At 38.1% G+C, this 15,071-nt stretch overlaps 1 protein-coding gene across 4 annotated transcripts in view; it reads left to right on the top strand.

The window, feature by feature from the left end:
- LOC136854671 (protogenin B-like) overlaps positions 1 to 15,071 on the top strand; it is a 507,887-nt gene that overhangs the window by 468,992 nt on the left and 23,824 nt on the right. For all 4 annotated transcript variants that reach the window (XM_067131267.1, XM_067131266.1, XM_067131269.1 and 1 more), the window contains 2 exons: positions 2,368 to 2,512; positions 2,677 to 2,948. In XM_067131267.1, the coding sequence (XP_066987368.1) occupies positions 2,368 to 2,512; positions 2,677 to 2,948 (417 nt within the window). The remainder of the gene's footprint in view (positions 1 to 2,367; positions 2,513 to 2,676; positions 2,949 to 15,071) is intronic.

The following is a 15,071-nucleotide window of genomic DNA, read 5'->3' as shown; positions in this document are numbered from 1 at the left end:
AATTGGCGATTTTTGGCGCTTATCGACGCTGGTAACTGGGTATTGGTGCTAGTAACCGGAGATCGGCACTTCTGTTAGTTATGTATCGGTGCCGATAAGCGGAAATCTGCATTTTTTGGTGCCAAAAATTGCCGATTTTCATTGCTAGACAAGCCCTGTTAAACCGAATTGTTGATAACCGGGGACTGCCTGTACGCGACGAGATAGTCCTTTTTTCCCTGTAAGGATCCTCTGACAAGTCTCCCTCCGAGGACCTTGCACCCTGTTGTGGTTCCAATGTCTGGCAACAGTACTTGCCATTAAGGATCACACATCAGACACGAATGTTGAGAAGCTTTTTCTCTCCTTTTAGAAAAAGCTTTTGGTTTGCTTGGTTGTACTAACCCACCATCCTTATTCAGTGTGGTAGTCAGCTAACTTTAACAGTAGGTAAGATTCATTCCAAATAATGATAATTTTCATGATAAAATTAACGCATCATAGTTGGTGGTCAGGAAGAAATATGACAAGAATGTAAACATTCCAACACCATCTGGTGGGAAAACAGATGACTACAGTGACAGTCCTCACAGGTTAGCCAAGCGTATTTTGATTTTTTAATGCCAATTGCAGTAGACAGCATGAAAATAGAGCTAACTTTAATAGTAGGAAAGAACTGAGCAAGCTTCAGTTCCAAAATCTGAAAAAGTCTGTAGACTGAAATGATGTGTGGTGCCTCCCTCGTGGTCGCTCAAGAACTAATGGCGGCTGATTCAAAAAGATCCCGGACCATGGGGGTTGCTGGACCTGAGAGTGCAGGATTTAAGAAGTCAGACTGTACCTCCCATGTAAGCTATGTTTGATGGCACTATACTTCACCTTATCAGTAACAGTTGCAATGATTTGAGAATTATGGCTCCTATTATTACTCTAGTAACAAGTATACAGTTGAAACCATGACTTTAATATCACTAGCCAGCAGTGGGAAGCATTTGCTACATCCTGCTAAAGAGGAGTGCTCCCTAATTTTTTTTTTTTTTAAATTGTGATTCACTATCCAGTGAGTGATACATACAAAGAGTAGATCTGCCTAAACACATTTTTCCTTCTCCTACAAACACAAAAATCCCCCGACATTAAAGGTAGGTATGGAAATTTCTGTAGTACGTAATTCATTAAAAATTGTTCTTAATTATTTAAAAAGAAAAAAAAAAGGGAATCTTTGTTGAAAACCAAGCTATAAGCTGATCACATGGGAGAGACTGCAAGTCAACTTTATCTTTTCAAGAAGTAGAATTTCATTTTCACTTTGTAAATATCAAATACATATAAAAAACTATTGAGTAATCATTTTCATTAATAAAATTCATAATTCATGAGATTTGAAGATTATCAAAGTTGACAACAAATGCAATTGCATGATGTAGCTTAGTAGCCTAATCCAAAAATCTCTATATTGAAGAATTAAACTTTTCATTGGGGCTTGAGACTATGCACTTAGCTTTCCACAGTATATAACTCAACATTTCACTAACAGAGCACTACATATGTGAAAATTATTCCAGAGCATATATAGGGGTGTGTGAGTGTTAGAGTAGATCAAAAGAATATGGTGATCTTGGCTGGCCTGCACACTGTTGCTGCTTGTGTGAGAAGGGTGAATGGGGGAAGACCATGATGAATGCCTTAGGCAAGAGAAAATGCTGTTTTGCACAAAGTACTTTTATACACTTACCGCTGTGTCAAATCAAGGACATTATTCTGGCCAAGACCAACTATGAGAGAATTCTGTGATATTGGTTGATATGTCTTATGGAGATCCTTTGTTGGGGGGGGGGAGACCAGAAAGTAACTCGTTTGAAAATGATCAGTGGCTGTGCTATGAAAAAAAATGCAACTTTACAAAATAGCTGTTCATACACAGATGTTTACAGTAGGAGTTGAGGGGTGGGTGGAGGAGGGTCATCAGCTGACAAAGGAGCACAACTGGCTGTTGCATAAGCATAACATTACTCACGAAATGGAACTCATTCAATATGCCACTTTTCTAAGGAAAGATTAGATTTTTGTATATTATAAACTTGATGACAAAAACAAACTTCTGAATGAGCTTATGGAACAGAACTTGCTCACATTAGAGGACCTACTATTTTATGCGCAGTAAGTTTTTATTCAGTAGCTTCTTATGTTCATCATTTTACTTTCTCTTGTTGAGCATTTAAATTTTTGCTGTATCTTATGCTAACCTTAGATGTTTCCATCATTAAAATACAGGGTGAATTGCCACTTTTTAATTCAAGGTATGTATTTGCATTGCTTAATCCTCCTATTACAGGTTGAGATTTGTGGATCATACATAAATGATGTAAATAATTATTTTCTTTTAAGGTTGGTGGACTTATATCCAACACTCCATATTACTTTCGAATACGAGGTTGCATACATGATAGGTGTGGACCAGTAACAGAAGCTATGATGGCTACAATCCCTACAGTACTAAAGGATGGAAACCATGAGACCACAGAAAAGCTATGTAAGTACTGGATGGTTACGTTTTGGTGTGAAATGGGTTTCCTGCATATGTGTTGATAGTTAAATATTATTGTGTTGTAACTCAGTTATCCTAAGGGTGTTTAGAGAATTATAGTAAAACGTCATAGATGTAAACAATAAAGTAATGCAAATTATTTTTTCCAGATTTGATCTGTGGTTTAGTGGCAACCCTATTTCTAGTTTTGATTCTAGTACTCCTCGCTGTTTATTGTGTAAAATCCCGCAATATGTCAACTCAACCCCGTGTTTTGGCATGTAATGGAAATGGCCATATAAATGGCAAAAGGTGTGCACAAGCTGTCAATCTTGGGCAGTCAGAGGGTCATGCAGACATCGAAGGGCAGGAAATGGAAGTTTATATCCCCATGCTGACACAGATACCCCCAGACTTCAAATCTCCACCTCTTGACACAAAGGTACATTGTGAACATCTTTTATTTTAGTTTTGTAGTGCTCAACCTTTTTTTTTTTTTTTTTTTTTTTTTTTTTTTTTTTTTTTTTTTTTTTAATCAAGAGAAATGTGATCATCAGTGAATACAATCCTGTTTGAAAACAAAATGCTTTATAATCAAATATTTTTCTGTTAACCCTTAATCATATATAGTAATGCCTCGAACTTACGTGAGGTTAGGTTCTAGAACCCCTTGTTATATATCGAGAGAAATTATTCATGATTTTTAACAGAGAGAGAATATCTTTGGAAAGAGAGAGAGAAGTTATTCTTACATTAGATATTAAAAGATGGAAATTCATAATTTATGAAGGAAAAAGAGAGAGACCAACAGTGGGCAACATTTTCTAACCTTTGTGGTCAGTATGTCAATATGTCAAGATGATTGAGAGTTAGGTACACCCCCCTCGCCCTGAAGGATCAGAGAAAAGACTGGGGAATCTATTTTATTCTTGTAAAATTCACTGTAGAAATGCAAAAAGTTTTTTTGATAGCGTAGTCGCTTGTTTCGTCCTCAAGGAGTTGCCCCTCTATGGTGACCAGACTAATATCAAAGAAATATCTTTTAGCCTGGTCTTGTAGCCGGGTATTGTGTCGTAATGAAAAACTCTATGACACCTGATAAGTGTAATGGACTCAAAGATAAGGGGACATTTTCCCTTATCTTCAGCGAAGCTGAACCCAGTTTTCTCAATGTCAAAACCTGTAAGTGAGTATTGCGCATGCGCGTTTGCCATCTTGTTTTCGACCAGGCAGGCAAAAGACCATTATCTCTTTGGTCAGCATAAAGTGCAGGCGTCAAGCTAGTGCTCCTCACAAAAATCACTTCGTTCCTCGAATTATTCATCACTGAGGATCATGGAAACATATAAACTTGAAAGTTAAGTGCTTATTTTTAAGCTCCAGTCAAAAATACGCATACTGGCATGTCCCTATCGCCGCTCCCTTCCGCCCCTTCCTAGGGTTCCGGATAGGGAAAGATACGTACAGGTTCAAAGTCATGCCTTTTGGGCTAAACATTCTCCAGGAATTTTTACAAAATTAATAATTGTCCGGGAACTCGGGAAAGAAGGAATACAACTCATAGATTACCTAGACGACTGGTTAATCTGGGGGTCCACAAGAAAAGAGTGATTGAAAAACCTAAGAGCACAATAAATTGGGGAAAATCCCGCCTCATGCCCAGCAGATGCTTTCAGTGGTTGGGACTGTGTTGGGATACTCTTCAAGGCCTGTTGTCTCTCCCCATCAAAACTAAGAACAGAATAATGAAAAATCTCAAAAGGTTCCTGGCACAGCCCAGAGTTTCCAGATAGCAATGAGAACGCATGATGGGTCTGCTGCAGTTTGCATCAGTAATAGATCCAATACTCAGATTGCAATTGAAAAATGTGAACAAATTTTGGCTATCACATGCAAGAAAAAAGATGTAAGACCAATCTCACCAAAAGAATTAGAAAGTTTGGGAGATACTTCAACCTTGGACCCGGAAGGAATCTCTGGCGAAACAGGTCACCCTGACTTCTCCATCTGTAAGTGACAATACACACAGATGCCTCATTGACAGGTTGGGGAGGACATTGGGAGGATCGAGATGTGGCAGGGAGGTGGTCAGCTACTCTGAGGAAGTGTCATATCAGTTTCCTGGAACTGATGGCTTTTTTTTTGTCTCTCAAAAAACTTTAACCTCCAGAAGAGAGACATATTCTGTTGGTTCTTGACAACACGACTGCAATGTCCAGCATCAAGAGATGATCACATTCACCTCTTAACATGGTAATGCTAGCCATCCTTCAGATGGCGCAAGTAAAGAAGTGGCACCTGTCTGCAATTCACCGCACAGGGTCACTCAACATAATAGCAGACTCTCTATCAAGGAAAACGACAGCCTTAACAGAGTGGATGTTGGACAGCCACTCTTTTCAGACAATAGCCAACATGCTTCCACAACAGAAGTGGACCTGTTCACTACGTACAAGAATCACAAACCCCCAGTATATGTTTCCGAACTTGGATAATCAAGCAATAGCAAAAGATGTCTTCCTGCAAGACTGGAACAAGTGGAGGACGACATATCTTTTTCCTCCATTGTCCCAGATTTCGAAGCTTTTCAGCAATCTCCTAACCTTCAAAGGAGCAGTTTACTTAATAGCCCCAAATTGGCCAAACAGGCATTGGTTGCTATCACTTCAACAATGGGCGAAAAGATCAATTCCACTGTCGTCCGCTGTTCTATCACAGAAAGTAGGGGGGAAAACCATTTACGCATCCTCCTTTCTGAGCTGAGACCTTCACGTATGGCTTTTTTAAATATTAATTACCATGAAAACTACTCACCCAGTGCAAAAATTATGGACATCATCTATTTGGCAATACCAATTCATATGGAAGATATGGTTAGATTATATCCATACTGAGAGCCCAGTCGAGATTTCTATAGAAACACTTAAATTTTCTGATATAACTTTTTGAAAACAAACGTCTTGTGGTTACAACAATCATGGCATACAAGGCAGCATTAATGGAACCCTTGCTTTATGTATTTAGGATTGACTCCAGCACAGAAGTTGTTACTTCCCTTCTGCAGTCTTTTGCTCTACAAAGACCCGCTCCCGAAAGACTTCCAATTACTTGGTCCCCGAACAAGGTACTTAGACTTCTCTCTACCCCTCACTTCAGCAGACCCAATACATCCACAACTCGCATGCTACAAAAGGCGATCTTCCTGATTGCCTTAGCATCAGGAGCCCGTATTAGTGAACTGGGCTCTCTGAGGCGGGGACGATACATCACACAAACTGCTGATAATCTATCATTATTGTCTCATGGCCCAACATTCTTGGCCAAGAATGAGGATCCTTTAAGAAGGAAATCTATTCTTATAAGAAAACTCAGTTTAGCAGACAAAACATTATGCCCAGGTCAAGCACTTAAGGTTTACCTAGAGGTCACATTAAACATTCTGGAAGGTCCAATTTTCCTTCACCTTAGCATGAATGAACCACTCTCTGTACAAGGGCTAAGAATAATTTTAGTGTCTCTCATTAAAAAGGCAAACCCACACTCCTATCGTAGGTCACCTGATATTAGGAAAGTAAGTACGTTGTTGGCCCTCTTCAGAAATGTCTCTTTCGAAGGAGTCTCTGAAAGTACAGGGTGGGCATCAGAGACAGTATTCTTAAAACATTGCCATGAGCTTGAACAAATTCATCTACACTGCTTATCAGTAGGTGGTATGGTTAGTCCTGAACCCATAGGCTCTACATCGGAAAACCAGGGGTCTTTCGGTTGGGTTTGCTGGACTATCACTGGGGAAGGCGCGACAAGACTGCACCCACACCCAGCATACTTTGATAAGTCACTTCAGAATTTCACCATAAAAATGCAAGTTCTTGTTTAGCTCCTTGTTTCTTGTTACCAAAACCCCAAAAGGTTTTTTAGAATAAGGAATAGGGGTTGAAACTTGTGGCTTGACTTTGGACCAGAAATGTTTTTTTTTTTTTTTGTGTTTTTGGGATTAAAGTTTTGAGAGCTTAGGCCTTTTGTCACCCGTTAATTTCTTTTGTAAAGCTCCTTGAGGACGAAACAAGCGACCATGCTATCAAAAAACAGGTTTTGACGTAGGAAAAACCTATTTTTGGTAGTTGCTGTTGCGTCCTCAAAACCTTCCCACTTCCCTGACGAAAAGGAATGGGATTTGGGCAAGGGATCATCCTACATTGACCAGCAGAGGTAATGGAGTCTGGTCTTTTGCCTGCCCATTTGAAAACAGGATGGCAGACGCTCATGAGCAATAGTCACTTCTTTCCGGTTTTGACATTGGGAAAACTTGTTCAGCTTCACTGAAGATAAGGGAAAATGTCCTCCTGTCTTTGAGCCCATTATGCTCTATCACGTCTCATAGTGTTTTTTATTACAGCACAATAATACCCAGCTACAAAACCAGGCTAAAAGATATTTCTTTGGTCGAAAACAAGATGGCAGATGCGCATGCGCAATGGTCACATTTTACAGGTTTTTACATTGGGAAAGCTGGGTTCAGCTACACTGAAGATACGGAAAGATGCCCTCATATCTTTGAGTCCATTACACTCTGTCACGTGCCTTAGTGTTTTTTATTAAAAGACAATACCCGGCTACAAGATGAAAGATATTCTTAGATATTAGTCTGGTCACCATGAAGCGCTGGCACACCATGGAGGGGTAACTCCTTGAGAATTCAACAGCGACTACCAAAAATAGGTTTATCCTATGTCAAAACCTGTTAATTATAACATTGAAAATATGAAATAATTAACAACAAAGGAAGTCACGTTTATCTATAAAACTACGGTATACAAAACAAATAAACACACGTTACATATGCAAAAAAATCCCTCTCTTATCTCAGTGAGAGAAAGAGAGTGAGAATGTTTACATTATAGCTGTTTTGTGGTAACATTGATAGCTGTTTTGTGGTTTTGATTGATTTATGCTAGTATCATACAGTATCTTTGTGCAAAAATAAAAACAATATAAATTTTTCATACCAATTTTAGACATAAAAGCATGGAAACTTATAAATTACTTTAAAAATTAAATATAACCCCTTCTGCAGGGTTTCCCAAGGATTTTGCAAATTCGCGTGACTGTGAATAAACCGTGTATGCCAATTTGTTATGTTCCAGTGAAAAGTTCGCATCTGTGAATTCGTGCAACTCAAAGTGCATAAGATCAAGGTACTGTACAGTATTACACTGAAACCTTACTTTAATGGACTAATGGGGAAAAAGTTGTCCATTAAAGTCGATTGTCCACTGAAGTGAAGCATTGTTTTTTTTTGTGCCCCAGGTGATGTTTATCTGTAGGCTAGCCTAGGACTAGGTGCGATAACCACCGACATACATAAAAAGATTCACATTATGAAATAAACTGATAATAAATGTAAGAAAATAATTTTCACCATATGTATTATTGGTATATCTTCATAATAAATAGCCTATTCAAGGAATAATTCCATATCAATGAAATCAACTTTTAACTGGAGTGGCCAGTGAACAAAACTCAAACATCAAGTTATATGGTTGCGTTCACAGCGACCTTTATCGTTTGGTAACCTTTCAGAAATTTTAATGGTAGTGTAAATACGGTAGTAATAACATAGGATAATATAATATTCATTTTTCACTAAAAATTCATTATCATTTTAATGGTAAATAATAGTTTAGAACAATTCAGTCATACGAACGAGAATTATCATACGTTATCGTATTATTAGGGGTTTGTGGTGGCGATGAAACATGAACAATGTTTCCCTTTGAGGCTGTGTTTAGGGAAAACATGATATAGAATCGACTTTTTTATTTTGCTTATTTTGAATTTTAAGGATACCGTAAGTAAAACAACACTTGTAATAACATCATCTTTTCATAACCAATTTTTCGTATGATACCAGTTGTTGCAAAAGCTAGCCTACACACAGATGGTTTTGGAATTTAACGTTCGTCTTAGGTTATACTATCCTTGGCCAGATTTTGTCCATTAAATCCGATGTCTGTTGGTTCTGTGTCCGTTAAAACGAGGTTTTACTGTACTGTATAACCATATTCAGTGCAAATGGCTCCCAGCCACTCCATGTATAACCTTATTCAGTGCAAATGGCTTCCAACCACTCCAAGTTGATAGAGTTTGGAAGGTCCAGACTATGCTCCCTCTGTCCTACAAGGGCCTTCCTCCATGTTAATCTCCATTTTGAAAAGTGTGGGGAATGGAGGAGGACACTGAAGCTTTGTTAATGGGTTAGTAGAAAAATATGCTTTATTGTAAAAAATCATATGTTCATACAAGCCCATAATCCTAAATAGCTTGAACCACAGAGTAGAAGGAAGGACATAGACAAATGATCCTTGACAAAGAAGAGTAGACTATGATGTAAGAAATCCATTCCCTCTCCCAGTCTCTTGCACTGGAGCAACAGTTGAATCATTCAGAACCATGGGAGCACCATTGAAGTGATGGGTGTTCAGGGCAAGTGATAAATCCTAAATTGTTTAACCCAGCTCATCAATTTATATGTGCATGATCCCGCGGTCAGCAGCTTTCCGGATCGACACAAGGAAGAACCCTCACTAGGCTTGATATCCTTTTATCCATTTAAGCAGTGCTTCTTTAGCTGGTAGTGATAGTTACGCCATTCCCTGTGTTTGAGGTCAAGTAAGCAGCAGTTTGTTGCTGTTGCTCTTGAGGATTGTCAATTTTATTTTTGTGTTTTCATGTTTTCTTATCCATATTTTTATGGTTAAGAAAAATAAAACAGCTTTTAGTAGGGTGTTCATTTGTGTTGAAATGCCTTAAAAATAGTATATGTCTTTCTTCAACAGCTGGTAATTTCTTGTTACTACCAGGCCGGTTTTTGTAACTACACCTGTTTTCATTGAATAACTGCTGTGCATTGTTACTGACAACTTCTAAAAATTAGTACCCATTTTATAGTAATTTAGTGGGTTTTGTTTTATTTATATTTAATTGGAATTTGCATACTCTTTTTATGGGCCAGAAAGTCTCATCATGAGGTATTAGGTAGTTTCAGGAAGTGTTTGTCTCTTGCAAAGTTCAAATACCTTGTTGTACTTGGCTGTTATTTTATTGTTTTAATGTTGGTTTGAATATTGTCTCTCCAGTGTCTTCAGGTAGCATGAATACTCACCGCTGTTATTATTATTGGCAGTAACCTTATATTTTCTACTCTAGGTACTATTTTGTGACTTTATCCAGCTTAGCATTGGTGACATTCATGTCATTGTTAGGGATACTTTATCATTGTGTTTTCTGTGCTCTCCTTATATGCTACATCGTAGTGAGGTTAGTGTCTGTTCTTTTGTTGTGCAACTTAATTTTTAATATTACAGCTATAACAGCTTGTTACAGAGGAATTAAAATTTTCTTTGGTAAAGCTAAAGAGGTCATACCCACATGTTTGTTTGAAGTGCAGTCCCTTTATATATTATCAGTGCTATCGTTCTCTGGTATGAGGTATGCTTTACTGAGGTCTGCCATTGCAGGAATGCCATTATCAAGCCTGCCATTAAACTGCTAAGTGGAAAAAATCCCTTGCCTAATCTTTAAAAAAGGATTAAGCAAAGTTTAATTAAACTTTTGGAGGATTTGTTGGGTGATTTCCTCCTTCCCTGATGGACTATGAACATTTCTTTCCTTGCACTGATGGTCATCCCTACCTGTACCTGCAACCCAGAACACATTCTCTTACTGATAGGAATGTTACTGACGTTGCCAGCATCATATGCTCATGGTTCATAAAGTCCCAGCTTCCATTGCAGTAGTTAACACTGGGCAGTAGTCCTTGCAGTAGCATTACCAGTTTTCTGCTGCTGTGTATGGAGTTTGTTCCTTTAATACGTGAGAGTTTACTGTCATTCGAAAGGGAATCCATCAACTGGTGTGCCTCTTTCATTCCAAGTTTCATGAGGCTCTCTCCAGTCTCCTGGATTACCTGACAGTTGTTTCTCTCTCATCTTAGTCACATACACTGATAAAATTCAGCTGTTTGGTGTTCCTGAGGCACAACTTTGCCACTTGGGGCCAAGCCAGCCCAACTGAGTGCCAGTCCCAAGGCTGGATGAATGAGGGTTGGAGTCAGGAAGGGGATCTGTCCTTAAAGTACCTGCCAAAACTGATTATGGTGGGAGGTGTAACTGCAGTTGGCTTTAGCATTGGGGTTTGTTTGCTTATAAGAAGTGAAGTGCTCAACACACTGGTCTCTTCTGAAATAGGCAGCATGCTTCAAACATTCCAACTCAGGTCCATAGCATTAGTTATACAACTTTCACAACAACATTGACTGTCAAGCAATATTCAGCACACCAAGCATAGGGCCTTATTGTTGATATTTAATGCCACATGCTTAATTACCTCACTTATAATGGGCAATGTGTAATGTTTACGGCAGCATAGTTAGTTGTGAATTTCATGTTGAGTGCAGCATACCCAACTTAAACACTTGTAGGTTACAACTACATACTTTGTCAGTTAGCACCCCTGCATACTTTAGTCTACAAAAGCCTACTCACATATTTCCATATGCTTACTTAACTCACCTCTAATAGATGATGTGCAGCATCAGCACCCCTTCATGCTTTAGTCAACTAAATCCTATGTTCTTATGTACCTTAACTCTAATAGATGATGTGCTGTGTTTACAGTGCTAAGAAGTATATCTTAGTTTAACCAGACCACTGAGCTGATTAACAGCTCCCCTAGGGCTGGCCCGAAGGATTAGATTTATTTTATGTGGCTAAGAACCAACTGGTTACCTAGCAAAGGGATATACAGCTTATTGTGGAATCCGAACCGCATTATGATGACTAGAAATGAATTTTTATCACCAGAAATAAATTCCTCTAGTTCTTCATTGGCCGGTTGGAGAGTCGAACGCTGGGCCAACAGCGTGCTAGCTGAGAGCTCTACCCACCTCTCCAACACAGTGCTAAGACAATGTAGATGATGTAGTGTGTAGAATGCAGGTCCAGCATCGCAACTTTATAGTGTTTATCTGTCACTTAGCACCTCTGCATGCTTTAGTAAATCCCACGTGCTTACTTACTTACCCTCTAATAGATAATGTGCTGTGTTTACAGTTTTAAGATGCTGTAGATGACGTGGTATGTACAGTGCAGCATCCAGCGTTGTAGCTTTCTAGTGGTTATAAAGTTCCACATACCTTACTTTTCGTGGGTTTTGAACATTACTGCTCAGTCTCACTGCTTGCCTTGGGTACTGCTCAGTCTCTGCTTGCTTGGATTATGGGTTGCCCCTTTACTCCATCCCATGTGCAAGGTAAAGCTCAATACACCAACACTGTTCTGTACCAATGGTGTGCACTTCCACTATGCAAGGGACCAATTTTTTATTAGTGGCAGTGACTCCCCATGGTTCTTCCATATAGAAAGGAGGTGCATTATGCTGGCCATGCTGAAGCATCAGGTATTATTGATGGCTGCACTGGTACCTTTTTAAACTTACCAATGGGGTAAAGTATGCTGCCATAGCTTGCCCATGGGACTTACTGTAAATTGCAGGAATGTTATTGTCATTTATACTTTTATGCCATCATCAGTGGGTCACAAATGCTGCTACGCATGCACTCTGCATTTATTTTTCAAGCTGAACTCTTTGATATTTTTTTCATGCAGCACTGAGAGAACTTTTTTTTTTGTCACTCAACCCACCTCGTTGTTTTGATGGCATGTTTTCTACTTTATTATGAGACTTGCTTCCTTTTTATCTTTCACGAGATAAGCATGTTTTCAGGTTTCAGTAGGCAAAAATGCATTGTCAGTAATTTTGGAAATGAGATCCTCTCATGAGATTTTGTTGATCACAGATGATATGAAGTATTGTCGATCCACCTTTCTCTGAAATGGATCTTGCTCTCAACGTTCATAAATTTCAGATACTTTAGTTGTCGTTGTTAAACGAATTCTTGACATAATATATTGAGTCGTACTCTTACTTTTGTCCTTTTAGAGAAGGAAACTCGTTGTTACACTGTAGAGGAGAGAATTATCTCCTAGCATAAGCAGGTAATTCCTGAATCCATAATGAGATGAAGCTTGATTTATGAAATTTTAATTGAATCATTCTTTGTTGATTCAATTAAATATCCTAGATATACACTTTGATCCTTCTGTGGTCCTTGATTGAAAACTTGGATGTCAGAAACTATATGAGGAGGTATTCTACAGAATATGCCTTCCTCCCGATACCTTTAATCATATTGGGTGGTTGGCGGAAAGACTTCAAGGGGATGTGCCATGTGATTTTTTTCGAGAAATTTATGCAAGTTGAGATTTCTTGTCAAGTAATAGTAAATGGCGTAATGTATCATATGGTAAGCTTTCTTCACAAAATTCCCTAAAATAACAGAAATACCACCAGTTTTCTGCCTTCACTTCCATAATGCAATCATCAAGGATGTGACTGTCCACTTGACTTTCATATCTGTTCATTCTTTACCACTCATTCATATCATAAGGTGAAAATATTTATGTGATTCATAAAATATCATGAAGCAATTGTTTAATAAAATCATTATTACAAAGCCGTCAGATGTTTTCCCCATCAGGTTTTATTCACTTTTTTTAAAATTAAAATTCATTTTAGGAAAATTTAGCATTTTTAATTCCCATTCACTGTACATAGCCCTTCCAACCAATAGAAGATTCAAATATAGTTGTGTATCATCATGATCATCCATACAACTCTTCCTTACAACACATAAGAAACACACTTGTTTATTCATTGAAGATTTTTTATTATTGTTGTGCAGAGTTACATATTTTGTCTATTGTAAAAGTGATTCATGATGCTGGTGGCTATTTTAGTAAGGTATGTCCCTAGGAAGGTCAGGATCAGAACAAATGACCATCCTTGGTTTGGTTATACATGCAGACAAGTTTACCATGACAAACAGACCATATTCAACACTGAGGCAAAATGGTTCACATGAGAACTACACCATTTTTGTTGAATCTAGCAGTGCTGCAAATGGAGTTTACTATATAGCTGAGAAATTACAATTATTCTTTAAAGAGGATACTTGAATAAATTACTCATCCTCATCTGAAGTGGACCAAATTGTCATTTTCTGTCTTTGGAATAGACTAGTCTTCCATCTCACTGCTACTAACAGATGATGGTAGATTGATTACTGGCCCTTAGGAAAAGGCTGAACTGCATCATTGAGGTTTTTAAGCTAAGCAGTCAGCTGAGGATGCCCCTTTCCTTGATGCTTTTCATCCTGAACCTATTTTTACAAATTTTGCATTTTGCTCTAAGGATGTTAAGAAAATTCTTGATAACCATGATAGCTTGGGTGAAGATCCTGATGGTATCTTCCCTTTACTTTTTAAAAAGGTTTCTAGTGTGGTGTCTCCCAAGATTCTTAGACTACAGATCTTTATGTTGATGTATCTTTGCTGATGAGCACAAGCTTAGTAATACAGTGCCTATTACAGAGGAGTTTATCAGCTGACTGCAGTAACTGCAGGCCAATTTCTTACTCCCTGTGCTTTCCAAAGTTGTTGAAAAATTTATTTTTAAGCCACTGCACAAGTATGTGGAATCCAAAGGATTGTTAGCTAACAGTCACTATGCATGTACAAAGCAGTTAGGTACCTGCGATGCTTCAAATATGATATGCCATTTGCAAAAGAACTTTGATAAGAGTTTTGAGTGTAGAGTAATTCAAATAGATCATAGTGGTGCTTTTGATTTAGTAAATCATGAGGAACTTATTTTTAAACTTCAGGATCTTTGAGTGGGTGGATATGTTTAAGGATTACGGAAAGATCTTACAGGTAGGCAGCAGCAAGTTGTGGTTGGTGGGATCTTTAGCAAACCATGGCCTATTGTGTCCAGTATTCCACAAGGTATTGTTCTTGGTCCACAATTAGTTTTAGTATATACAAGTGATATGGTTGTAGAGGTGGAAAACAAGATTGTTCAGTATTTTGAGGATGCAACATTTGTGGGTAGTAGTCTCCACTTAAGAGAAATAAAGCTGCCATTAGTCACAATCATGACATGGAACAGATTAGTGAATTGCGTAGAGGGTGGGGTGAGGCTGAACTCCAGAAAAATGGAGACTATTGATTAGGAGATCTTGTATTAAGTTTCCACCCCATCCTCACCTTCAAATGGATGGGACTCTGCTTAATGAGTCTGGAGATTTTAAGTGGGCCCCACTTTTTCGCGAATGTTTGTGGAACATACCTGTCACTTTTGTGCGGGAACTTTCACAAATTTATGAATTTTTCTATAGACTGTATCGAAAATTATCACTGATTTTTTTTTTTTAGAGCTACACTATGTATTACTAATTACTGTATTTTTTCATATTGTGTTCATGACTAAATACAGGTTTTTATGATAAAAATGTTGTACAGTGTACTTACCATATATTTCCATGTATAAGATGACCTTTAGATAAGATGGTAAAAATTATGGCAAGTTTTCATGACTTTTATCTCATTACTGTAGTATAAAACTACTGCTAAATTACAAAACCATCTGTGTATAGGTTAGCTTTTGG

This window comes from Macrobrachium rosenbergii, chromosome 29, assembly GCF_040412425.1.
Source record: "Macrobrachium rosenbergii isolate ZJJX-2024 chromosome 29, ASM4041242v1, whole genome shotgun sequence".
Classification (NCBI taxonomy): domain Eukaryota; kingdom Metazoa; phylum Arthropoda; class Malacostraca; order Decapoda; family Palaemonidae; genus Macrobrachium; species Macrobrachium rosenbergii.
The sequence above is the reverse complement of the archived record's forward strand: the minus strand, read 5'-3'. Positions and strand labels throughout refer to the sequence as shown.